Genomic DNA, 27782 nt, shown 5'->3' on the forward strand with positions numbered 1-27782 from the left:
AGTACACAAAGCTGCTTAAAGTAACTAGTAGGGGAATGCTTAGGACATAACTATGCTACGAATGCAGCCACTCTTCAGAATAAGAACCTTATTCAGGGATCTTAAGTCTTCTCCCTCTGCCTGGAAGTGTCCCTTTTTTAAAATGCTGTGGCTGCATCTTTTAAAAGACTGGCTGTGACCAGTCTTTTAAAGTATGGCAGGAGAAATAGGCTTTATCAATGTCTTCCCATATAACAGTTCAGCAGTTAGACCACTGGCTTGTGAATGCCAGTGAGCTGGATTCAACTCTGTCGTGACCAAATAGGAGGAAGGTTGCTAAAGCTTCAACTCCTGAAGAGTACACTCACCCACCCCACCAGCAGGAATCTGTTAGGCCCAGATGGTACTGCTAGGTCTTAATGGCCCTGACCAGCCTCACCTGGGACCTCCACTTACACACTCTGCCAATGGACCAAGGGCTCCATTTAAGCTCAGGTCTGAGCCTTTAGTACCTGCCTAAGCTATCTAGCAGATAGATGTGTTTTCAGTTTGGTCTCCTGCCTTGTTTCCTGGATGGCTCCATGTTGTAGCCCTATCTCCTGCTGCTCCTGACTAGATTCCCTGTACAAACTCTATACCTGATTCACTGCTTCATCTTGTCTAGGGCTGTCAACGGGTGCTGCACTGTGCTGTGGATGCTCTGTTCAGATATTGTGGGGCAGTGCTCTGGCTGGTAAGGATACTACCTGCACTGTGGTCACCCTCTGCTCTAGGCTTCAGCAGCAGCCTTGCTCTTGCTGCTCTCTGAGGGAGCTGTTGTTTTTTGTCCTTCCTAAATGTGGTATCTCTGTGAGAACACTTCCCTATTGCTCCCTAAAGAATGTCCTCCAGTGACTAGTCCTATATCCACCTATATAGACTAGGTGCTTATATCCACCTTCTGCGCCTGTGTAATGCATATTACCACTTCCATAGTTCAGTGTTTCCTTCAACTAATTATAAAAAATAATTTAAATTGAGGGTAAACAGTAATGCTAGCTGTTCTGGATCAGGGGCTCTGCTCCAGCCAGCTCAGCCCAGCCCTGGTGCAGCCCCACACTCTGCAGACCCAGTGGCGCCTCACCCCAGGCATTATCCCCTCCCAGCGCTTTGGGTGTTGAATAGACTCTGTTCTTGCTGTTTTCTATTTGGGAAAGCTGCTTTTTCATTCCATTCAAAGCCTGACAGCAAATGTTTGCATTTTCACAGAGTGAATGTGGTGTGTTGGTGTAGTCGGTGCTTGGATGACTGCCACCTGCATGTATTTTTTTCTCCACGGTACTCAGGCCACGGAGCTGGTGTTCTGTTCCCCAGTTTCTACTCGAAGTGGCAGATACTCACAGGTGCCCTTCAGCCTGCGACAGCTTGCAGCCTGCCCGCCGGGAGGGCTTCCGCGCGGGCACAGCCCAGTCTGCTCCCTCCAGCGTTACCCCGCGTTTGCCCCCGTAAGGGACGACGAGGGGTCAGCCCGGTCACCGGCGGCCCTCAGGGGACGGGGGCTGCCCTGCGCCCCTTCCCCCGGGCCGCCGCCGCCGCCCCCCCGCGCTCCTCGGCGGCAGAGCCCCCCCGCTCCCCTCCGGCCTCCGCCGGGCAGACGCCCCGAAGGGCAAGCGAAGCCGGTGCGGGGAGGTGTCGCCCCATCCCACCGCCCCCGGAGGAAGTGACATGGCGGGGAGGGAAGGCGAGGGGCGCCCTTTTCTTCCTGGAGCCGCCCGGCGGGTGGAGCCTGGCGGCCCCGCCCGAGCCGGCCGCCTCCCGGCGCGTGCAAACTAGTGGCAGTTGGTGCGGCTCGGCTGCCGCCCCGCCGCCCGCCCGCTCCCGGCGCCTCAGCGCGGCACGCATGCCAAGGCCCGGCGGCGCCAGGTACGTGCTCTTCCCCTGGCGGCCAGCGAGCTCCTCAGGTGTGGGGCTGTCCTCCTCCAGCTGGCTTGGTGCCCATTCGGGAAAAAGCAGCCCCACACCAGACCCTCCCCGAAGCAGCCGCCTGCCGGTGTGCCGTGGCTGCAAGGCGAGGGGCCGGCGGCGTGTGCGAGCGAGGCGGGGGGCGGCGCGGCGGGAGGCGGGCTGCGGGCACAAGTTCCCCGATATATTCGCCACCGGGCCGGGTCTTTCTCCTCCCCCCCACCCGGCGCCGCCGCCCGGCCCCGCCGCGCCGTTTCTCCCGCGGCCGCCGAGAATTTTCCTGCCGCCCGTGGGCCCCTTTACGGGGCGAGCGCTGCCCTCGCCGGGGTTTCCGTGGAAACAGCCGAGCTGCGGCGGCCTTGCCCCGCCGGGCCCCCTCCGCCGGCGGGCGCGGGGCGCTGCCGGCCGGGCGCGGCGGCCCCTTCACTTTCCTTTCGGGCTTCCCCTCAGGCGGCGGCGGGGCCGGCGGGGGGGGGGGGGGGGGGGGGGGGTAGGGCGGTTGCTGTGGAAACGGGCGGGTGCGCTCGCCCGTTCGCTGCCTGCTCCCCGAAGGCCGTTCTTGGCGGGAGCGCGGCGAGCCGCGATGGCGGGGGGCGGGGGGGGAGTGCGAGTGCACAGTCAGCGGTCCTGGCGCTGTTTTCCCCGTGGTACCTGGAAGTGGGTGAGCCGAGGCAGCGGGAGCGGTGGTTAGGCGGGGAGAGGGGCCGTCCGCCGCCCTGCTGCTGTGTTCACGTGCTGTAGGAGCTCTGCCTCCCATCTGGCTGTGGCTCTTCATAAAAGACTTTTCAGCCGAATAAAATAATGGCCACGAACTGACCAGGTCTGTCGGCTGATACCGTGGTGCAGGGAAAACTCCAAGGGAGCTATTGTTTAAACCCGAAGTAGTCTTTTGTAGCTTTTATTTCAACAAGTGAGCACTCACTCGTATGGCTGCAAAGACAACCAAGGAAGGAGTCTGAACAACGTCACACGGAGGCTTCTGCTCTTGTTCTTTGTTATGTGCTTCTCAGAGTTGCAAGTGTTTCGAGACCATGTATAAACATCTAAGAATGATGTACCTTACACAGGTGCTTGTGTGGGAAAGACCAACCTTGCTGCTAAATGAAAACTGAAATACTTAACAAGAGGTGGAAGTATGCAAGAAACTAAAACCAATAATAATAATGATAATAATCTCCCAGGCTTTTCTTTAAAAACAGTGATGCGTCCAGCTCAGGAAGTTGTACCAGGCAATTGTAGCCTCAGCTTGTACTGATAATCAAGTCACACTAAGAGTGTGTTGTGAAAGAATTAAAAGCTGGTGGAGTGGAGAAACTGACGTGGAACAACTTAAGCTGAAATTTGCAGTCTTTTTTCTCTAAGTTCTCATGTGAATGATAAGATTACTGTAGGCATACAGAGGTCTGTTTACTGTGTGCCATGGCTACCTCTGTTTAAAGACTGACTGCGTGTTTGCTGTCATTTCCTGACCGGCACCTTTCTTGAGCTGTTTGTATCTGATCTAATGCTGTGTTTTTCCAAATACTATGGATTAAAGTGTCTTGGTTCATTTTAGGAATTTGTGTAAGTATTATGCATAGCTTTGCTCTTTCCTATTAGTGTTTTGCATAATAATGCCTGAATAAGTTGTATTTAAAAATGAATCTGTGTTTTATGAAAAAGACGGAGAGCCAGGATTCATGTGGAAGGATACATCTGAAAGTCTGAACAGAGAAAGTATTGGAAGCTGCTGATAGGTAAAGGTTGCTCTTAAGCAAAGTTTGGTTGTGTTGTTGGCAAGCACTTGTAGCAGATTTTTAGTAAGTGCTTCACAAGAAGCTGTAAGTATTGTATTTTAGGAGGGGGAAAACTGCACAGAGATGTTAGCACTTGCCCAGAGTAAGGTAATTAATTGTGTTTCCTGAAACCCAGTATATATCAGTTTGGTGGGGAGATTGTTCCTTCAGTAAGTCTTGCGTCCAGCCAAAATCCAGAGTCATTGAACAGTGTTCATCTTCTCTCTGGAGTGAGGCATGCTTTCCTGGAGTAATGGTTGTACTTCACTTACAGTTTATTGTACTCACTGTACCATAACAGAAAAGAGCTCTGTAGGAAAAGGATTCTTTAGCAGGTGACGGATGAGAACCCTATGACTGTGCTCTGCCCTACTGAAAAGGGGTGGTTTATTGCTTTCTGTTGTGTAACCTGATGTTATTGCTGGAAGGTGAAGATGGAATAATGCCCTTTGAAATCTCTTCGATGTAGGAAGACACTGTCACAGCTGTGCTGAGGTCAGCAAGATATTCTTGTGTCGCAAATGTGCACTTTTGGCCCTTAAGACCAAATTACTAATACAAGTTCTAAGTCTAAAGTCGAATATGCACTGCATGATGTAGAAGAACCCTTTCCTAACTAATTGCATCGCTACTACTGCTGTTGGTATGTCCTGATAAGGGAGCAGATGAACAAGAGGGCAGCAACACACTGTAGTGCACTGTGCATGTGCTTTAGTTAGCGAAAGCTTTTGCAGATGTGGGCCTCCCTCATTAGGGAAAACACCGTGTGAGTCAAGGCAACTGTCTCCTCAGGTGTTTGATTTAGCTGTACTGAGTGCAGTGGGCTTTTTTGCAAGGAAACTAGAAATGTGACTGAGAGCAGTACCCTGTATGCTTTGTGTTTCAGCACTGGTACGCAGCAGCTGAGTATGTGTTTCTTCCCCAAGTGCTTTTGTCTGTAGGATGGTTTTGCCAACCCGATTTGGTTTAAGGCATTTGGAAGGTTTGCCTTCCAATCTGTTGTTTGGTGGTCTTAAGCTCATTCACATCTGATTGTGTCATGAGTACCCTGATCACCTCTGACTAATGCTTATGTGCTGCTCGGAAACTGCTGACTCACTTCGTTTTTCTGCTGTTCCCCTGTCCTCCTCCAATGCCTCAGACTGGAGATGTGGCAGGTTCAAGGTAAGGTCAGGGAAAGAGGAAATGGAAGTGAATGAGAGTAACTGTGTGTTGTGGTAAGGATGAAGATGCTGTAAAGACCCCTCTTTGGTAATGTGAGAAAAATAAGTTGGCTGTAATGGTTTTCCTGAAAAGGTATATAAACCATGTGTTTGGAACTGGGCAGAGCGGTCTAACTGTAGTGAGCCCAGAGATAGGAGATGCTGGATTAAGGTCCTGCTAGAGGTCTGCTCTTCATTGTGAACTTAAAGCCTTTTTACTTCTATGCCTCTGTTTTCACCTTCAGCCCTTCTGTCTGTCTTGCTGTGTTTTGCCACGAAGAGCTTAACACTGAAGTAATTTTCTGCTGCTTGCAGAAGGGCTGGCCTCGCTGGAGGTTTCTGCTGTAGCATAAATAAATGGAACAGGGAAAGACAATTAACCAGGTCTAGGCTGGAAAGAAGTCTGAGGTAGAGGTCACTGTGAGAGGGTTTACTTGCCCGAAGGTTAGGAGCTGCAGGCAGACAAGCACGCTGATTTCACTTGCATGTGTGACTGTTTATTAACATCAGAAAAAATTCTGACATGCACCAGATTTAACTTTGTTGGTTAGATTAAAAGGAAATTTCAATCACATTTTTCCAGCAGGATCCAGGTGAATGAAAAGGTTTCTCTGTGCAGATTCAGTTTTTAGATTATACGTGTTTTTTCACCTATCAGGAAAAAGTGAAGATCTCACTTAAAACCTGCTGTTAAAGGCAGGGAAAGAACATATTTGGGGGAAGTCTATGTGTAGGAATGGCACACTATTTGATCTGTTTCAAGCGGTAACAACTATATGAAAGTTAAACTGTGTCCTATTTCTCCCGCATCTCCATGTTATCCCTGTCCTCACACATCATAGTTTGCCTCTTACCATGTTTTGCAGCACTTTGGAGAACACCATTAGTACAGGTGCTGCTTTGCACTTTAGGAAGGTCTGGAAGCATTCTGTCTGCAGCAGCCTACATCTGCACTTGAAGGGGGAAAACCTCATAAATGATTCAAGTTACAGGTGGTTTGTCAGGGCTTAACAAGACTTTAGATGATTTTATGGTTCTAAGGATATGTTTAGACAGTACCAAAACTTGCACAGATATTTACATATCCCTTTCCCACCCCACTCCGCCCCCAATCTGGTATTAGTGAAAATTACCATAAAACAATGCAGTAGCATCAGTGTTGCCAAATGTGCAGATGGTAGGCTGGAGCGATACCACTGTCTTCCCACAACCAACAAATGTAAAACAAGCATCTGGAGGAACAAAGTAACTGAAAGAAACTGTCCGTTCCTGTTGCCCAATAGTGGTAGAGGCACAATAGGGTTATAATTAAGCAGAAAGATAACTAGGAAAGTGCTGTTCCCAAGTTCGTTGAGCCTTCAGCGTGTCATGTTTAGTTTTTACATGCCTGTGCCTCTGAGACTATGCATAAATACTGCATTTCACCCAAGATGAAGACAGAGAAAAGCTTCGTTCTGAATTTAAGCCTTGTAAAACTGTCTCAAATTTGAAGTTAGCAGGACAAATGCTCAGACCCAGGCTTTTAAAAGGCTTTAGGCACCTGAAGTTATGCTGAGTTACAGAAAATCTAGGTAGGTGTTGATGTACCTGATGCTTAATTTAGTGAAAATTTATAAAAATGTTACTGGATTCTTACCAGCATGTTTAGGAATCGTAATGTCTGCACATTTGCCATCCAGTAAGGTAAATGCTGTTGGATCAGGCACTGTTTGTGAATGTTTTTGTTAGAAGTTTAAGGTGGTTTTGACTAGCTCTGGTATTAAGTGCTGAAAATACAGTTCACTGATTAGTTATATCACATTTGGTTGGCTGTTTTTGAGGGATAATGTTTTCCAAACAAGGACTACTGAAACTTGTTGAGAGATTTCTTTTGGCTTCAACAGTACTTGAATCTGGTCCAGAATGAAACCTCCCTTGATAAATCCAGTGCCGGTGATAAAGGCATTTATTCTGTGAAGTTCTCAGATTAAATCAGGCTGTTAGGGGATTGATGATCAGGGAGAAGGAGGAAGCAGGAAGTATTTTGAGTTCATGGTGTAGCAAAAGATTCTGAACACTGGTGTCTTGGAGGTAGAGATGAGTGAAAACTGGTGTGGAATGAGACTGCTGAAATGTGGGTAAAGCAGGCACCATGTTTGTTTGGATTTTCACCTGGCACCTGGATGTCTGTGTTTTTGTGTGGGTGCAACTGAGCCTTTCACTGAAGCTGGGCATCTTATTTTTTGGAACCATGCCAACCACATCTCAGCTGTAAGACACATGTTTTTCTAAGTATTGGGTGTTACCTCTTTAAGGCAGGAGGTGGTTTTCTTTGACTAATAAATCTGGAAGCTTCTCTGCCACATCCATTCTTCAGAAAGAAGCATTGGAAAATACTTTAACGAATAAATATTAATGTCCTGTGTATCCCTGTCTTGGTGTGGCTACATCTTTTGTGTACATTGTCATTTCCAATTTTGGGATGTGATTTTCATAAAGGAGAAATTCAGCTGCTTCATACTTTTCAGTGTCGTATGATAGAATACATCCAAATTACATTAATGCTTAGAGGTTAAAAAAACCCCTTATGAATCTTTTTAACACTTTGGTAGTATTCAGAAAGCATACTAATGATTTTTTTCATATTAATTAAAAATATGCAAATGACTTAGCTGAAGGAGGCAGTCTACTGTTGTGGAAGATGGAAAAAACCCTAGCAGCTCACTTGGAGCTGTAGTCAGGTGTATAGCACTTTTCATTTCCAGCACTGTTAACAGCATCTTGTGATTTGTACTGGCAACTTTTGGATCCCCTCTCAGATGAGGACAGCACTGTTCCCTCATATCCCTCTGATTCTGAAGCATGGAGGATGTGGTCTGTCCCATGTGCCTGTTGCATCTGTGGCAGCATTGTCAGCAGGGCTCAGATCTGCCAAGTGGGAGAATATGGCTGTCTCCAGGAGGCCATGCTGCTCTTGGAGAGAGAGACTATGGCACAAGTATTTATACTGGCTTGGGGGCGGGGGGGGGGGGGGGGCAGTAGAAAACTTACTAGCCCACAGTCTGGTGATGGAAGTGCCACTTGTAAATCAGTGATACTGCCACCGTGGTGTTTTTCTCAGCTCAGTGATTTATGCCCTATTTCTGCCACTTTCCAGGTCTTTTGGTTTTATAAGATTTTTTGCTGCCACAAATGCTTTATTATTCATTAATTGCATTTTTCTGGCTTGCTTAAATAAACAAAACAAAAAAGCCGCACAAGTTAGGAATCAGACTTCTAGGAAAAGGCTTAAAGAGACTTCCCAGAATTAAAAAAATGTAAGTCACAATTCCAGAAAATATAAGAGGTCATTTTATGGAAGCATACTGAGGAAAGGATATTATCCTTTTCCCAGTGCTGATGATTTTTGTCTTTTGACTGTTGTCCTTGAAGCATCTAGCAATACCTTTAATTCCTTCATGGGCAGGAATAATGAGAGTTGTATGTTTGTGTGCATGTGCACGCAATACTGTTGGTTTGGTGCTGAAGCTGTAGCTTCTAGTTTGTAGTATAAAGTCATCCAAGTTGCTGAATACTTGGTTTTCATTTCTTGAGGAATGGAGAAAGTAAGGCAAAGTAGAGTTCATCAGCACACGTCTGGTTTGAACCACCTGCATTTATACCTGTTGTCTCATCTGCTGCCACTGAAGGTCCCTGGCGGAAGTCTGTTCCCTCTCTGCTCTCTACATGTGGCCTGTTAGAAGCTGTTGCAAGGGAAACTTGAGCATGGGCAAGAAGGCAAATCAAGGAGGATTAAAAGTACCATTTTGTTTGTTGAAAGCTGGAGCCTGGGAAATGCAGGTTCTGGAGATGGATTTGTCATGTGACTGTCACAAGCTCTCAAAGAATGTTGTTCCAAGTTCCCCATGTGTAAGATGGCAGCAAGACAGATCTTGCCAAGCTTACTTCACTAGCATCTTCTAAATGGTTGTATATTTCCATGTGAGAGAGGATAGATAAATTCAGGAAAATGGAAAAAAATCCATAATCCTATCCTTAAAGGACTTGATTTTGCATACAGAGATGGACTAACTTATGCTTCTAAGCCTCCTGTGTGGATGTGAAATATCTGCCTAGATACAACCGCTTACCTGTATCAGTGGTGTGGAAAGCTGTCTGTTGCAAAACCAGAGTTGTTAGGAGGCGATACTTTTGTAGTCTAACTTTGTAACTAACTCATTGTGGGTAAGAATAGGAGATTAAATATTTAAAGCTTTGAACTGAACATGTGATCCGTGTTTCCTTGTTGCCTCACATGTAAAGCTGGTTTAGATGTGGGAGAAGCATTTTCTTTGAGAGTATAGGCCAGTTCCTGTACCTTTTACTGACCCTTTGTGTTGCCGTGAATGTAATTTACAGTTCTTTAAAGCAAGATGAGCGATCAGTGTTTGGCAAGCACAAACCATGAGTCTTCATAGGAGAGACCTCCTTTCCAAAGCTTCTCTTACCAAGAGCATGTTTGGACTCCCAGCACAATTTAGAAGAAAGGAAAAGAAAAAAAACCCCAAACAAACCCAAGACTCCCAGCAACCCTGGGTTTATACCTGCTCCTGAAGAATCTGGTTTCTGCCTTCCTCCCTCCCCTCCATTTCTTTGGGCTTGTCTGAAATAAATGTTTTTGTAATAACTACTGGAGAAGTTAGTAGCTACTCTTGTGTTGGATCTGTGTCTGAAATGCCCAGTGCAGAGGTGGTCAACCATGGTGCTGTGCACCCTTGATGCTGGATAAATACCACAATGCCGATGGCAACATCCTGCTGTACTGTCCCTGCTGTCTCATTTTTAATGTGTTAATTTCCCGTGCAGGAGTGGTGGTGGGGATCTCACCACTGAGAGATTTCACACAGGCCATGCACTGAGGACCAATAGCTTAACTAGACAGACTCTGCTCTCTGTACCTCAAGTGTGCAGTTGCCTCAAATGGTCCATGACTGTTCTGTACACGGCTTCATATATCATAAACACAAAAGCATCCCTACCTATGTACGAACCTACATTATTTATATTTGAGAAGGTTTAGTTTGTTGCAGTCTTTCAGATTCTGTTATCTGGTAAGCCACCTGTACTTTTGCAGCAAGTCAGGTCATTCACTGAAGTGACTTGTAGAAACACATTTTTTGGGTGTGTGTGTTTTTTACAGAGGATGGTGCCAGGTGACAGTAATGTGTGGGCCAGGTTACCTTTGACTAAGCACTTAATGTTGCCTATAAGAGCAAATACTAAATTGGCTCTAAGCACATGATATAGTTGCTTGTCCTAGACTCTTTGCTGTTGTTTACCCTGGTTATTTTTGAGGAACTATTCAGGTTGCTTATATTTGTGTGACAGCGTAGCCCACATCCTGCTTAGATTCTCAGTATACTTCCTTGTAAATTTTTGTTTGCTGTGCAGTCATGCTCCCTTGCTCAGTCCCTAAATTTGACTTGTGTATGACATTGCCCTTGGCATCACAAGTAACTTGTTAGGTTAATTGCCCCAGGTAAAGTAAAAGAGGAAACAAGGGACTCTGTAGTCTGCAGACCTGAACTCCAGGGCTGAACTCTGATAAGACTCCTCCAGGCCTTAAATATCTTAGTGCAGCTCTCTTATTTTTCCCAAGCAATTTGCAGATAATTGTGCTTTGGAGAAATACACACACACACATATATATATCTAAAAATGTGTTAAAATACAGAAACTTGTGTGGGATATGGTTGAAGAACAATGCTTGGCATGCTGGAAAGAAGCAACTTGCCTTTGACTGCTGTTTTTGTGAACTTAATGTTCTGCACCCGAGAAAACTGCTGTACTTCACCCTGACGTATTTTTTGAGGATCTGTCAAGGAGCTTGGAACAGAAGCGCTTAACTCTAAGGGGTTTACTCTCTTCCAATAAATGCCTCCCTCATCATCAAGCCCTGCAGTCCCTAAACACGGTGCCTCCAAGGAGTTCTGTATTGCCTTATATTTAATACCAATTCCATATGGCTCCTTGTTCAGCTCCCTCCTTCCTGAGTATTTCATGCTTCTGGAAGAAGAAGCAAGACTGAACTTCTCACCAGAACTTGGGCACTGACTCTTCATCTTTCCCACTCCTTCCCATGTCCCAGGCTGGAGTCATACGCCCTGCCTCACCGTATAAACACTTTTCTTTCTATGTGGTAAGGGGACAAGCACTGAGGCTGTCAGGGCTAACAGCAGTTGTGCTGTACATTTTACCAGCCGAGAGTTTGCACACACCGAGAACTTGTGTCCTGGTAGGCGTGCAGAGTTCACATAGCTGTTTTGCTCTATATTAGATCACAGCCAGAAGAAAATACAGAAGGGGAAGAGGAAAGCATTATGATATGGTAGCCATTTTAAAAAAAACCCTGGATTACTTTCATTTCCTCTGTTTATACTCTGTTATGCTAATTATCTCTCTGCTAAATAGAAAGTAAATAAAAATTCAGTTTTATAGCAAGTCTATAAAGTAGAAATCATAAAATGTGCTGGTAGAGGCCATTCATTCTTCAGCCTTTGAAACAGCCAGACTGACTGATCCTTCCTTTGTAGTGGTGTCTGTTACAAAATATGCAGTTCAGGAATGCATGACTCCTCAGGAAAACCTGTAAACATTCTTAAATTCCCTTAACTTTGTGGGAAGGACTGAAGATAATCTCAAATTCTTCCCTGATTTGTGTTTTTTCTGGGGAGGTGTGGTGGCTTGACCTTGACTGGCTGCCAGGTGCACATCAAACCTCTCCCTTGCTCCCCCTCCTTCCTCAGCTGGACGGAGGAAGAAAATAAGATGAAAAAACCCATGGCTTGACATAAGGACAGGAGATCACTCACCTGTTACTATCATGGACAAAACAGACTCCACTTAGGGAAGATTAATTTATTGCCAATTGATAAAAGAGTAGGGCAATGCAAAACAGAGACAAAACTAAAACTACCTTCCCCACAAGCCCTGCCTTTCCAGGCTCAGCTTGACTCCTGACTCTTCTGCCTCCCCACCTCTTTGGACCCTGAGCAGCGCTGGGGTATGGGGAATAGGGCTTGCAGTAAGTCTATGGCCGTTCTCTGCTGCTCCTTCCTTGCCCTGTTCCCCTGCTCCTCCTGCTGGGGCCTCTCCCACAGGGTAGGGTCCTTCAGGAGCAGGCTGCTCTGGCCGGGGTTCCCTACAGGCTGCAGTTCCTGCTCCTGAGTGGGCTCCCCTGTATGGGCTGCAGCTTCCTTCAGGACACCTGCTGCATCGTGGGGTCCTCCACGGGCTGCAGGGTGGATATGTGCTCCACCATGGTCCTCAGTGAGCTGCAGTGGGAAAATCTGCTTCACCAGGGTCTTCGCCACAAGCTGCAGGAGAATATTTGCTCTGGCACCTGGAGCACATCCTCCCCCTCCTTCACTGACCTTGGCTGTTTCTCTCACATTTTTCTCATGTTTTTCTCACTTTTCACTCCCAGCTGCTGTGCAGCATTTTTTACCCTTTCTTAAGAATGTTATCATAGAGGTGCCACCAGTGTCGCTGATGGGTTCAGCTTTGGCCAGCAGTGAGGTCCCTTCTGGAGCTGGCTGGAACTGGCTTTCTCTGACGTGGGGGGACAGCTCCTGGTGCCTTCTCACAGAAGTCATCCCTGCAGCACATCCCCCCCCATCAAAACCTTGCCATGTAAACCCAATGCTGGAGGTAACTCTAGTAGTTGCCTTTGGGGAAGGTGGGAAGTGATTCAAACCGTAGTTAAGCATGAAGCAAATAGATGGGTAATTCTTCCTCCAGACTTGGGTTTGTGCTGGGTTTGTTTGTTTGTTTGTTTGGGTTGGTTTGTTGGGGTTTTTTTTGTTTGGCATCTACAGATATGTTTTCCTTGAAGGTGAATACATACATGGACACAACCTCATTTTTGCTAACTTTTGACGCTCACTGGCAAAGAGAAGAGTTTCCCGTGACTTGCCTTGCATATGTATTTTGTGTACAGAAGCACTATTAAAATGGACTCTGATATGAAATACAGTGCTGCTATCTGTGCTGTTCTCATACCAACTGAAATTCACTTAGGGGCATTACTGAAAGTACTGTAAGCTGACCTGAGCATATTTTCATAGTCTTACTCTCTAACGTGTCCATCCAAGAATCTGGTTTAGATGAGAAAATGCAAGAATGGGCATCGTCATTATATACTTGGTTGTTCTTAACTTGCAGCAAAGTATTTAAGGACTTTATCAAAGAGCAGACATAAGTGAAAACTTTGGCGTAGGCTTGAAACATGCTATTCTGAAAAAAAAAAAAGCCAAACCAACAGGTATAGTGTTGTCTTGTCTCTATTTGTAAGTATGAAAGATATTAGCTTAGTCTAGGTGCTGTCAGGTAGGTACTGTGTTGCTTTCCACATGCCAGGGACTCTGCTTACTATCTAAACTTTGGACAAGGTGGGCGACAGTTTTTGCTTTGTTCTTGTGCTTTCTGTAAAAGTGCAAACAGTAGTGTTCTTTACAAGATCACTAGTTGTAGTCTCAAAACTCTTACAGACTTTGAAGTACAAAATAGGATTGTTAATTGGCAGCATCCTCTGTTGGAAGGGAGGTGTTCACCTTGCTGTATCACTTCTGTGCCCTCCTGGTCAGCTGTTCTAAGCAGAAGGAGATGCTGAGATTAGTTGTAGTAGAAAACATAGTGGATCTTGCTGAAGAATGAAACTTGGAAGGAAAAGAGGTAGAATGAATAGTGGTGGAGTTTGCTTTTAAACCTGATCCTGTGATCTCTTAGTCACATGAATAGATGCTTGTTGACTTTTTCCCAAGACAGACATTTGAGGTTTGAATCTTTTGTTTTATATCCAAAGGAGAACGTCCTTATCTGTTCTCGATGCTCTGGCTGGCTGATTTTTCCTGATTTGTTTTAAGGGGTGTTCGATAGAAGAGAGCTTCTTGGCAGCTCTCCGATCTTAATAGCTTCTGAGAAAATGCATTGATTGGCCCTTTTGTTTTCAAAAGATTGCTGTAATTTTCAGACATTATCTATAAGGAAATCAGTGTAATTTATTAAACCAGCATCATGGATTAAGAATTAAAGACCTGCTTCTTTTATCACTTAAACTGGTGTTATGTTGATGTTACCCTTGAGGAACTTTAATAAGAGAGCGAGCAAGTGGAAGAAGTTCCTATGAACTCTTAAAAAGCAAATTTCTAGACCTCTTTCATAAGCTCAGAATTGAGTCTTGAAAATAAATTTTCACATTTTTGTTGCTTGTACCAATAATAAACGACATTTCTTGGAGTTTGGGTAATGAAAAGAGTCTGAAAAGTGTCATATTAAAAAAAATGTTCTAAGAATGAGCTTATGCCTGAGAAACAGAACACTTAGCTAGCATTCTGCATACAGTGCTTGGGTTGCAGATTTTTTAGGGAAAACAGCTTGCATTTAATCAGAAGAGAAAATTAATCTCGTCTCCCTACTTTTCTGAAAAGCAATTTTTAAGCAGTGACTCTTAATTTCTTGTTCCTCTTTACAAGCAAGTTAGGTTAGGTGCATTTCAGTGGTATTGCTTAAGTAGATTTTACTCTGCCTTTAAAACATATCTTAGAAGTTTTACAGAATTGAAATTTGATGACTGAGGTATGAAAGTGAGGAATAAATTACTTTCAAACATTGCATTGCAGCTTTGTAAAATTGTAAGATAGTAATTATACTTTATCAGAGTCATCTCATTTTTGTTTATTTTAAAACTGTGAAGTTTTGTTTTAAAGACCTGGTATGAAGTAAATGATTCACATTAACATAACATTTTTAACACAGTTTGACTACTATTACAATGAAAAAAAACCCCAAGGAATGGGTGGGCTAAACTTCTGGTAATTCTTCCTTGTCAGAGAGCCTGTTGATCATCGGCTTACTATTGTAGATTTCTGTTTATTATATCAAATACTGAATTTTCAGATCTCCATTGCAAGTAGACTATGCTTTAATCTTATTTTGTGCATTATTATTTTTTTATCCTGTCCCTTACTGATCTCTGGGAATTGTATTAGATTAGAGTGATCCTGTGGGATGGAATTAAACAGGCCAGCTAGCACAAAAAAACTTTTGATCAGTTTTAGCCAAGGACCCTAAGATAAACCCAGTCATCAGGGTTTTGGGCACTGCGCAGTCTTTTAAACCATCCACTTTGAACTAACTGGTTGCTTCCATTCCAGTTGTTTTAAAGAAGTGATCTAATCCTGCTACTTGGTGAAGTCTGACTTAGGGAAGTGACATCTTGTATCTTTCACTGTAAACTTACTCAAAACCTGGGTTTGCTTTTTTAAAACTTTTTTTAAGTGTTTGGCTCTGTCTTCAGAGTGTGCAGTGGAGGGCCTGGGACATGAACCACTGCAATGGTTCCTACTAGACAACATTTCTCATTCTACTTGGCCAACAAAACCAAAGCATTTGGTCAAAGCCCATGCTAATAAATTATCTGCCACCCTCAGAAACATGTCTTTAACAGAATGGTTGGTTAAAACTGGAAAAGCTTTTTGCAAGCATCATGACAGTAGTTACTACAATGAACAGAGGCCTGTGCTGCCGTTCTGGGCTACATACAGATGGTGTCTGCTTTGGTACTGAATAGTACAGCAAGATAAAGAGAACAGTCTGTGATACACAAAGGGCACATTTTGCCTGCTAATAATAGGCTTGGGACTGCCATCAACTCTTTATATAAATTATACAACAACACAGTTTCTTGTTCTTAAGTTTTTCTTCATCTTCCTTGCAGTTGAATACCTGGCTAAAATAATTTCCTATGGCTTTGCAGCAGTTCTTGTTTGTGTGCTTTGTTACGGTAAGCAGAGTCAGCAAGGGCAGTAGAACAAATGTTTCAGGACGCTGATCTAGACTCATTGTGTCACATAATAGGGTCTCATATAAACTCAAAAGATGGGCATAAAGATTTTTTTCATCAGTTAATTCACTGGGATGGTGAGAGCTGCTGTTTTGTTACTGCCTGTGACTGGCACATTCAGAAGTACTGTCTCAGGTCTTCCTCAGAGAGAGAAACAGTGGAGAAATGGAACGGGATGGCAGCATCTCCTGCTTGACTGTATTGAGAAAACTGGGCTGTTGTTTACTGAGAGGTCACATCTTTGTATGAGACCACCTGCACGAGACTAGTGTTGGTGGTAGTGATGTTGAGGGGACGTCAGTATGGTATTTGTAGGCCAGAATACTTGACAGAGTACACTTCCTCTGAATGCTCAGCTCCTAGGGTTGGACTGGTCCTTTCCAAAATTATACAAACGTTTCTTAAATAACCTAAGAGTTGATTTTTTTAATATTTTTTTTTTCTTCTGGAAACACTGCTGGGTCATGAGTTAGTACTGTTATTGATGTTTCCTTTCTGGGTTTATGGAGTATAACTGACAGAATTACGGTGTCAAGGAATAGTTGAACAAACTGTATGTATTGTGCATAGCCAAGCTTTTATTCTCTTGTCAAAATCAACCGGTATTTGACTGTTTCAAGGGAGCAAGACAATAATGCTAAAATTAGGGGCTGCTGCTTTTTCTTGGTTGGGGAGCATGTGGCATAACCTGTAGAAGAGGACACAACTTCTAACAAAGCTCGTGTTTATTTTGGAGCAGCTCTTGAAGATATCAGAAGCCACAGTATATGTCTTATGAAGTACAGAGAATTCAAATCAAAATATAAGTGCATTATTTTCTCATATTTTATCAAGAAAGACCTGAAAGAGGAGTACTGCAGTCTATGGGATGGAGTCATATGCTCTTCGGTTTTGCAGAATTACGACTGAAAAGTAAAAGTCTCCAAAGCCAAATGTAAATTAATTCAGAGATGTAGTATTCTCTTTCCGTACTTACTTTTGCAACTATTGCCATCAGGCCTTTTTATACAATAGAATTAACTTTCATTTTAGTGTATTCAAGTATAAAATGGGAAGTGTATATTAACAGTTTGTTTATAGACATAAATGCACTCTGTAACCACTGATACTATTTGGTTTTGCAGGTTGTCTTCTGAATATTGGGTCTGAAGGTACCCTCTTGCTTTGTCAGCAAATCATGGACATCGTTGGCTTTCTGAAGTCTCAATTCATTTGCCATCTTCTGATCTGCTACATATTTATAGTGTCAGGACTGATCATTAACTTCATTCAACTCTTTACACTTATACTTTGGCCAATCAACAAGCAACTGTTCAGGAGGATCAACTGCAGGCTGGCTTACTGCATATCAAGCCGTAAGATTTCATTTTGTTTTTAAAAGTATTTTCATATTTTGTCTTGAAGGAATTGGTAGGAAAGTTCTGAAACAGATTTCAAAGTAACCTATATAAAGGTCATTACTGCTTCCTACAGCACTTGCCTTTGTGTGAAGAGGTGTGTGCTTTGTTGAAATGTCCTGTTCTGCTGAAATGTGTTGCTCTTATATCGGGATGCTTGCGTGACTCAGGATTTCAAAGAAAGACTGCCTCTGTTGTTTGGCTAGCCATCATGTTCTATTAAGCCAAATGAGAAATATTGACCAAATAATAACTGCACTTGCTGAGATGTGTTATCTGTAAGCTTAACAGTGTTAAAAAGTCACTTCCAATAATGCTTTCAGTCTTCTTGTCATGCGTGATTTTGCTTATGATCTTGGTTCAACTGTTTCATGTGTGAATATTGTTCAGGACTGGGAAGTAACAGTAAAAAAAGGAAAAATCTTTGATTCCATTTGTGTCTTTCTTAAGCCAGTTGTAAACTCCTGTTTCTTTGAACAGGCATTTCAGACCTTAAGCTGCATCTGTATGTATTCAGTATATGCGTGTAGTTACAATGTAGAATATAGCAGGTAGGCTGTAAGCATTGAAAGAAGCAGCAGTTGCATTTTTTTTTTTATTTTCTGGGTGGGATGGTCAACATAAGCTCAGGATATTACTTGTAGAAAGACCAGAATTGTGTAACAGCTGGGAGACTTGGCAGTTCACTGACACTGGACTAAACAGGTAATTCCAGTGGAATGAATGAGACCTGTATCCATCCAATTCTCCTTTGTTAGTAGGAGGTCGGTTGAATCTCTACCTGTCAACAGTGGATTGTAAGAGCATGTGTAGTTTTCTTGATATTATCAGTCTGCTTATATATTTGTTTTTAAAGAGCTATGACTGCAGTTTCAGTACTGATTTATAGCAGTGCAACTTCTGACTTCCATATAATTGCTCTCAACTTACAGTAGAGAGCATTCTCCACAGAAGCTGTTTAAAACTATGGTAACGTGCCAGCGTTCAGTAGCTGGGAGCGTGCTGTTACGTGTGGCAACCTTCTTGAGAGATTTCCCTGGGCCTTTCTGAAACTGAAAAGTACTTTCTAAAAATGAAACTGTTGCAAAGTGGATGCCTTTTAAGGCTCCCTAAAAATGATTCAAGTGTGATGTCATTGTCACTGCTGAGTGTGTTACGGAGAGTTTTGTAACACTGAAAACTGCCCTCCAACACAGTGTTTAAAAATGGTGCTGTAGAAATGCAACAAAATGGTATCCTTCAGGTCACCTGTTCTGCTACTAGGAACCTGAAAAGGGGAAGAAGCTTTGTTAGCATTCATAATAACTGCTTATAAACTGCTTGAGATAAAAATCTACCACATGCGTCAAACTGGAGGCCACTAGGGATTATTTCTCCCTCATAAGTGACTCTGATGGGCAACTATTCAGAGCATTTTTTTAAACATACTTTTGACATAAATGTTAAAGCTGAGTCAGCATGTATAGGCCCAAATAAATTGAGGGTGCTTGGAATAAAGAGAGGACGTTCCCACTGAAAGATTTCATTTTTGCTGTCCGTGTGTATGTCCCTAAGTAATGAGTTTGCAAGTACTATTCATTTGTATGTATGAATAGCGGCATGAATATGGCTGGATTTTTACCTTTTCTCTGGTAGCATAGTGTTGAAGCCATAGAGTGTAGAAGATACTGGACAGCTGTATAAAGGTATATATAGGTATTTTATTAATATTTTACATGCAGTGTCTTCTGCCCCATTCTTCCTCTTGGATACTTCATGCAGAGACATCAGCTACTCCAGAGTCTCCAGACTGAATCCTTTAGCTGCCCTCAATCTAGTTTCATCGATGCTGGGGACCGATCTCTGTGTAAAAGCGAGTAATACTGCATGCTTGTCCTTGGTTGGGCGGATGGCTTTGTACTCAGGGTTGCTGATCTAGTCTTCAGTGTTGATGCCACTGGAAAAGTTTGTGTTGTGAGGTTTTTGCCCAATCATGCTCAGAACAAAGTAGCTCTGTGTTAAAGACAATTATTTTAGCTTTACAACAGAGCAAGCTAGCATTTGATATGAGTCACTTTTATCTGAGTGATATTTGAAAAAGCTAAAATGATAGTTAATTAAAAAAAGTGTTTGGAAGAACTGAAGAATGCAGTAGACCAATTAATCAAAATGCATTTGTTTTTCTAGCAGTGTATGTGTAAGATAATGGCCTTTGCAGGCCATTGGTCTGCTGACTGATAAATCAACTTAAGTTGGATCTGTATGGGTGTGATCAAAGTCACGGAAACAGCCTACAGTTTGAGACAGTGAAACCTGGAGAACGTAGAGGCATGTGCTTTGCAATGGTGACAAGTATCACGTTTCTTTGAGCAGCTGTGATTTATTATCCCAGTGGCTATATATTAGTATTGGGGAGAACTTTCTAATGATGGCGTTGTGAATGAAAAAATACTGATTCTCATAAACTGCTGGTTTTTCTGTCATAGCTTTTTATGAAATTTGGATTGGGTAAATGTTCTTTAATTGAAGATTGGGAGCCTTGTTCAGCTTGGGTCTCCTGCTCCCCAAAGGATGTGTTAGCCATTCACCAGATTTTGCAGTTTAGGTTGCTTTTATGTCTCCAAGGTACCATCATATGTTTTACCATCATAGAATGGTTTGGGTCGGAAGGGACCTTTAAGATCATCTAGTTCCATCCCCCATGCCATGGACAGGACACCTCCCACTAGACCAGGTTGCTCAGAGCCCCATCCACCTGGCCCTGAACAATTCCAGGGATGGGGCATCCACAGCTTCTCTGGGCAACCTGTTCCAGTGCCTCACCACCCTCACAGTAAAGAATTTCTTCCTAATATCTGATCTAAATCTACCATCTTTTAGTTTAATGCCATTACCCCTTGTCCTATTGCTACATGCCCTTGTAAAAAGCCTCTCCAGCTTTCTGGTAGGCCCTCTTTAGGTACTGGCAGGCTGCTATATGAATAAACTCTTCCTGTTTGATCCATTATGGAAGCAAATATTTACAAGGTAATGGTTAGGTCTAGTCCTCCTTGCTCTGTATGTCTTGACCTTTACTGAAGAGTGTTAGTTGCAGAGAGTGGACATTCAACTTGAAAAGAACAGGTTTCTCTCTGTGTTGGTCTTGAAATGAGCTAAAAGACTAGTAAGTGTTACGCACCCTCGGTTGTGTTTTAAGTTTAAAGAAACAAAACAAAACAAGCAAACAAAACAGAAACCCAAAGCCACTGGGCCTCTAACTTTCCGAAAATATTATCTGGCTCCAAGTATATATTTCCTGACTCATTCAACTGCCTGTTAATCCCTCTTTTGTAAAATGAAAACCCTGATGAACTCTCCCTAATACTGAACTCCACAGAGTGCACCTCTAATAAGGAAATTGAACACTGCAAACCTCAACGAGGTGGTACCAATAAAAATGTTAAAAGTAAGTGTGCTTGAAAGTTGGCTTTAGAACAAAGGTTGGGCAATCAATCTATCTTATTTTTTTATTTTTTAATAATTCAGGGACATCTTGTCCTCAGTCTTTCTTTCCAAAAGACTGAGAGCTAAGATGTATGCCAAGGAAGGAAGCACTTAGTGTGGAATACATCACAGTTCTCATGGATGCCATTTATGCCTGAATTGGAAGAGGTGGGAATAAACCTTCCTCTTCCCTCTTACCTGAGGACAGCAAACCACCACAAAGGGTACACAGAGCTTTTCTGCCGTAGCTTGTAAAGTTGTGCCTAACAGAGGGGGAACAGGTTGTCTTGGGTATTAGTGCTGTGTGTGCACATGGCTGCATAGCCTGCTGGGGCAGTGGGAACTGAACCTGTTTGTGCTTGGTAGGCTGGTGCAGTGCTACCTCAGGGTGAGCAGAGCAGAGCTCCTGTGGGCTGTTTGGGGTGGATAGAACTCTGTCATGTGCCAAGACTATGAGAATAGGGTGCACACATACAGGACAAATTACTTCTTTAGTGGTGCTGGGTGTATTTACTCAGGAAGGTACTTGCCTGTGAGTAGTGCAGAGGTTGATAACTTGTCCTCTTGCCACCACTCTGTTGGGGGAAAATTAGCTTCTCCTTGTGCCAAGATCCACCTTGTGCTCTCAGGGTGAGTGGCAAACTGGCCTCCCACTGACTCTTTGCACAAGGTGAAGTTTGCATAAACAAAAGATCTGCCAACAATGGCACAGTTCTGTGGACAGGTGCATAAGGGCTTTAAAAGCAATTGACTTAGCTTCTAATCTGCCTTCATAAATAAATTATAGTAGTACTAATACCTGTCTTTGTGCTATGAAAGGGGTGTTATTACACCTCTGGGTAAAGTTACACTATGTGGGCTGCAGTTTGTAAATCCCTCTGAGGGGAAGGCTTTTCTTTGCATGGGAAGAGGCACCCTGATACCTGCTCACTGACTGCAGCAAAAAACAAGATGCAAACCGATTCTTCCTAGGACTGAGCTTTCTAGAAATAAAATCAGAAGAAATGGAGACCTGCTTCCAGTTAGTCATCTTGGCTGGCTGTTAGGAGGCAGTAAAGTTGATTTCTTCCATGTACAGCTATAGGTTTTCCAATGTGAGAACTGGGCATCCAAGTAAGACTCCACAGGTAGTATCAGGCCCATGTTAATCCTCAAGGTTATTTTGTTTGCCTGCATGCAACCCACTGCCCACCTGGAGTTTGGAGGAGTCCATGGCTGTTTTGCTTGTTGTTCATACCAGGGTGGTGCTGGGGCAGAGAGGAGAATTCTGTCCTCTGGTGCAGTTGAGTAGGTGGGAAGAGGTGGGAAGCATGAGGGCCCTGGCAAGGCTGGGCCTTTTTCTTCCTCCATTTACCTCTACCACCTTCTTACACTGCAGAGGAAGCAGTCTCCCACTATTCAAAGTATGCCACAGTGCCCTTAATATAATCCTGTAGTGTTTTATTTTACAAAGCAAACTGAGTTACGTTTGTCAATGTAGATGTAGCAAAGGCACTTGGGACTGTTTTCTTAGCCTGTTTGCAATGTTGTTCAAAGCAGTCTCTGCAAAATGACTTGTTCTCAAGTGTTACTTGTTCATGTATGCCTTTGTTATCTTGGTTCTACAGACCACATACATATGAAGCCATGGGTAAAGACTATGAAAAGTTTACTGCAAATGAGGGAAAACCAGAGGCCAGATTTGATAGTCGTACAAAGAGAAAATGTTGATTTGAACCTTTGAGGAGCTAGAACATCACTTTAGCCTTCTTGTTTTCTCCCAAGCCACACCATGTGGATGCCTGTAGAAACTGAGTGTACTGGGGAAATGCCTGTGTTATTTTTAACCTAGATCAGCTCTGCTGCTGAGGGCAGGATAGTTATGGTAGCATGGAGATCTGAGTAGGGAGGTGCCCAAGTACCTACCTGGGCAGTGAGGTGTTTGTTGCAGCTTGCATTGAGCTCCATGGCAGTTTTATTCTCAGCACTTAGGCTACCTTGGGTATCTTCAGACAAAACATTGCCATACCTCTTTTCTGTATGTCTTAGGTTTCCTCCCATGTTCACTGCAAATCTGAAGTAGGGGTTTGCATGTCAAACTGGGGGGTTGCCCTGCTTGTAAGTTCCAGACGTTAGTGTTGATCATTGAGCTGTGTACAATAAGGTTGATGATTAGCAGTCTTTAAAATGTACTTTTGTTAGAATGATGAATATAATTGAACCTTCTGATTCTTTTGCTTTCAAAAATAAAATTCATAAGGGTATATTGTGTGTCACAGATTTTGTTAAATACAAAAATATACTTGGAGCAGAGAGGAGAGTTTATGTATGTGTCATCATATTGGTAATGTTTAATTTTCAGACTTGCTCTGTCTTCCCTTCCTTAGAAGTAACGTAGTAACATGCATAACACTGCATCATAAAAAAAGTTCTAGTGAAAAATGAGCAAACTGACAGGAGCGATCTCACCTTTTGTTGCTAGCAAGGACTGTAATATCTGAGAAAGTAGTCTCTGATTTACTGAAGCCATCAAAGGGCAGCAGGAGTATTGCTCTGATTTAAAAATAGTGTATAAGTTATGAACTCTGTAGCAGTTTATTGTTAGCTTCTAAAGCTAGATTGCCTTTTAGTGTTAAAAAAATATCCATTAATGTAGGGCAAAACTACACTCCAATTTTAAGCGGGTCATGTATCTAAATTTTATGACTTCAAGGTTTTGTTTTTTGTTTGCCCAAAACATACTAGTAGTCAGCAGTCTTGCAAATAGCTCTCTGGATTGTAGCTCTCCAGAAAGCACATCAGTTGGTAAACAAAATGTGTCAGTATTTGTTCACAAAATAATGCTGAGAGATCAGTAGGTTAAGTGTTTCAAGATATGAAGCACACGGCAGCCTGTATTGGTGTGTTTTCCAGCTCTTGCTTGCTGCATTCTGGAGTTTGAGTATTCTTTTAGGGATGGAGGGGCACAAAGTAGACTTAGGGACATACACTATAATACTGAAATATGAACCTCTTGACTCTTCCAAGTCATAGGCTGTACAATGCTATCGGTGGATCATTCAGGATCCATTTTAGGGGTAGCCGGCAGAACACATAAGGGGTTTTTTGTTGATGCGATTCTGAAGTGTTTTCTGTTTGTTGCTGAGTATTTTGTCATATGATGGCATTGAGTTGTTTGAATTACTGTCCCACAGGCTTGTGTGTGCATGACCACATATGAGCATATGCAGTTTCCTTCTGGTAGATCATATTTGCTTTTATCGTTGATTTCCCGTTTGATGCCTTCCAAAGGGTCCAGGTAGATTGTATCACCCTGAAGTGAGTTTTGCCCTCAAAAAGTTTGTTTCCTTTACTTTGACAAAGTAGGTGTTTTGTTAGAGTAGAAGTTATCTAAAGTGTCTTTTACTCTAATTCATTAATGCCTTCCTCCAGCCTGCGTCCTAATGCCTTTGTATACCTGTTACGTGCTTGCGGCAATCCTGCTAGTTACCTGCACCGTTCCCCACTCAGACCAAACCTTGAACTTCTCTACTTCAATTTGGAAAGGCTGAAGGAGCCGAATGCTGCAGCAGGTTCTCCATTATTTTGCTTATGGAGTAAGACAATGTGTTTGTTCTCTGCATCCAACACAGCTTGAACTTTCTTTTTTTTTTTTTTTTTCTTTTTTTTTTTCCTCCAGATTGTGTTAGTGGAATTGTATTCATCGCTACAAATAAGTCCTCTTGCAGGAGGGACCGCAAATGCCTCCATATTTTCCCTACTACTGTTGACTTGCCGTATCAACTAACGAAGTTTCAGTCTCTCTCATTTTATGCCACTTGTAGGCATTGTTACCCAGTTTTCGTCATGGCTCAGATATTGACAATGAGCTTTAGTGGATCAGCCATGACGCTGTGCTGACTGCAGGCACGCTGTGTGACCATAGTGCTGTTCTATTCATGAAGGTGTCATTGAATGACATCTATGCATGATCTTTAGCAGAGGTCCTGATTCAACCTAAAAGGGATATGGTCTGTTAATGACCAGCTCGTAGTTTAGGAGGAAGGGGCTACTTTCTGGGAAAATAGAAGTGAAAAAAAGCTTTTGATACTGATGCTTTGTATCCAAGACTGCTGAAGAGCTAAAGAAGCATGTAGTCTGATCTTTAATGAAAAGAGCATCTTTGCTGTCACTGATACTATTTTGCTGTTGCTGGAACATTTGTAGAGGTTGTTTGTCTTCATTTTCCTTTTTTTTTTTTTTTTTTTTTTTTGCCTCAGATTCCTGATCTGAAGAAGGGTGATGGTGATAGCCTGCAGACTGGAGAGAGGGATGGCAGGGAAGCAATAGAAGGTGAATCACATTCTGTTTGGTGTCTGGCATCTCACATCACAAAGTTTCTAGCGTCTCTTGTTAAGCATTAGATCTGGCCAGCAAGCTTCCTAGATCCCTGAATTGGGGTAAATCTGGAGTGTTTGTATGAAAGTACTTCCATCTGACATGACATAACTTAGGAACATGGTATTTAATGATCCAAGTCATAGCATAGAATATGGAGACATTAATGTTTGTACAAGTTTGGTGCTACAGTTGTTTATTCATTAAAAGTCAACATCACGGTCAGAGGATCAAATTCTTAAGAGACACTGTATTTGTAGAAACCCTGTTTTAGGTATAGGCTTGATTTTAATTGCTAAAATCGTACTAAATTTGAAGGATAGCCTCTCTGTCCTATGTAACCTTCCTGTAAAGATGCAGAGAGTAGCTCATTGATCACCATCACCAGTTACAAGCAGAAACAAACTAGTGGTAATCCAGCCCTGTCTGGGGAAGAACACTACTACCTCCATAGGCAGAGCTGCTGGGGAAATTTTAAATTCTTCTGTGTTTGGTCGGGGAGTAATAGATCTGCTGGTACAACATCCAAGTGAGGTGCAGCGTGTCTTGTGTCATTTGCTATTGGTGGACTACATCTTCTAGCTCCCTGCTCCCTTTTGAGCAATGTGCATCACTGAAAGTGTATAACCTACATGATTCTCCCTCTCCCAAAAGCATGAAAGTCATGTAGCAGCAAGTTGTTGTGGAGAAGGTTTTTGGGCTCATCCTGCAGCAAGGATTTCAGCAGCTGGTCCAGTATCTGGTGTCTGATTAACTTTTTGCAGGAAAATTTCCAAACCAGTAGGAAGCAGTATTTCCTTTCAGTGGGTACTTGAAGTTTTTGAGTGTGACACTTGAGATGAAAGATCTTCTGAGTGCACATGCTTGGTACTCCTCTGTGGCTGGGTGGTTATTTCCTGTGACTTGTTCGCAGTCTTCAGGTTAAGGCTTTTTACTTGTGGATTATGTTGTGTTCTCGTTTTGGAGACTGTTGCAATGTAGCAGGGTCTTGTTGGGGAGTCTAAATATGTGTTGCTGAATTTCCTTTACCATCCATCTTGGCATGGTCTATGATTAAACATGTTTCTTCCAACACCGTGCTCAGAACTAGGAATCATTTAACTCTGCATTAGAAACCAAATGGAAACGTATGCAATGCAATTATTTGATCTGCTTGGTTTTGGGGAGGCAGTTACTGTTTTGCCAGTTGCATTTTGGTCCTTGCTGAAAGAATGTTAGAAACAAAACAAGGAACCAGAAAGAGATTACAATGCAGTTGTTTGTGGGTAGATTGTTTTGCTTTTCTGTTAGCCCGCTTGTATTAGTATTTTACGTTTGTGTGCTTTTTCTGTACTCAAGCAAATTGCATTGGAGTGTCACTAACTAACATTTCCTTTCTCTTGTGGTGTTAAAGAAGTGGGAAATACCCTTCAGTCTGATTATTCTTCATTTCACTTAGCTGTGTTTCTAAATTGAATCTCCAGTATGTAGCATCTCTTGAGTGTGGGGTTTTCTTTGAAAGTTAAAAAACAAGTGAGCTTTAATACATGAGGGATTTTCCATTGTACGTAAATTTCTTACTCCTCATTGGTACTTAACGTGGCTCTGTGAAAACAAACAAAAAAATAATCCAGGAATCAATATGCACTGCCAGTGAAAGATTTTGATGAGTAAATGTGTATGCTGCCTGTGTTAGGTAAGGAAATATAGCGAGTGATTGTACAGACTTAATTTCTTGCTGCAGCTTCTAAAGAAGCTTACCCTTTGTTTTTTGGGAAAGCGTGGGAGATCTGCAGCTGTGAGGCTTTTGACAGGGGTTCTCATTAATATAGCTTTGCTGCTGTAAAGGAGCTCCTTTCCTGTACCACACTTGAATGCTGTGGAGAGTCTTCTATTGGATTTTTTTTTTTCTTAAAGCAAACAAACTCATACCATTCTCTGACATTTTCCAGGCTTTTCCCCTAGCTCATGGTGTCTCATCTAACAGTGTGCTAATACTCTGCTGTTTTGCTGAGGACTCTATATTTGCAATGTAGGTATGGAGAACTAAAGAATCTGTTACTTCCTTCAAACTGGAACCATTTATCTGAAGGGCCTGTGTGCCCTTTTGTAGTGCTGTTTTTTGTACAAAGGTAGAAGATAGGAAGGAGGATGCTAACTTTGCAGTATTCAGAAAAGTGCTTTCATTGGCTGCATTGGGTTATATTTCCAGAAATTGAATTCAAACTGATCTCAGCTGAATTTTTATCAATGAGCTGTCCTGTCCACCAAAATAAATCAATTAAAGCTGATAAAGTCAATATTTGACCAAGTATTGCCTTTTCTGCACGTAAAGAAGGAGGAAGACACACAGACAAAATAGCTGACATACCTCTTTAGTTCTGAGATGTTCTTAGTTTATCTAGAGTTTAAAATTCAGACCACAGTACATTTTTCTCTTGGTATGGCACTACATTTTCAGTACTTTTTAAATACTAAGACTTCAGAAAATTTCTGGTTAGATTGAAGCTTATCATAGAGTTTATCTTCCTTGCGTCTTCATAGACTCTGACTTGATGCTAGAAATCTGCATTACTTCATGCCTAAAATTCAGGGTTTCCGAAAGGAGATTTAAAGCTTGTAGCTTCCTGTAGATGCATGCGGTTCTCAGGCGAGAATTAGAAAGGCTGGAATCCCAGATCCATGAGTCTTTGAGACAGACTTTATTCTGGTAAGAAGTGATAGATTTCTTCATGTGGAAAGCAAATGATGGTTGATAAATAGACCATTATGCAAGCGCAGGTGAGCAAAAGGGCAACAGTGTCCCAGGAGCATCCCAAGCTGTGTGGGT

General features: G+C 42.8%; 1 protein-coding gene across 4 annotated transcripts in view; it reads left to right on the top strand.

Annotated features, from left to right (window-relative positions):
• Window positions 1-1742: 1742 nt before the first annotated feature.
• The window catches only part of AGPAT4 (1-acylglycerol-3-phosphate O-acyltransferase 4), a 79984-nt gene continuing 53944 nt past the window's right edge, over window positions 1743-27782 (top strand). For 2 of the 4 annotated variants that reach the window (XM_055714128.1, XM_055714131.1), the window contains exons 1-2: window positions 1743-1881; window positions 16883-17113. In XM_055714128.1, coding sequence (XP_055570103.1) covers window positions 16936-17113 — 178 coding nt within the window. In that variant the 5' untranslated portion in view covers window positions 1743-1881; window positions 16883-16935. Of the gene's footprint in view, window positions 1882-16882; window positions 17114-24855; window positions 24929-27782 lie in introns of those variants that run through there. The other 2 variants (XM_055714129.1, XM_055714130.1) reach the window with 2 other exon arrangements.

The sequence above is a fragment of the Falco cherrug genome, chromosome 6, assembly GCF_023634085.1.
Source record: "Falco cherrug isolate bFalChe1 chromosome 6, bFalChe1.pri, whole genome shotgun sequence".
NCBI classification, from domain to species: Eukaryota; Metazoa; Chordata; class Aves; order Falconiformes; family Falconidae; genus Falco; species Falco cherrug.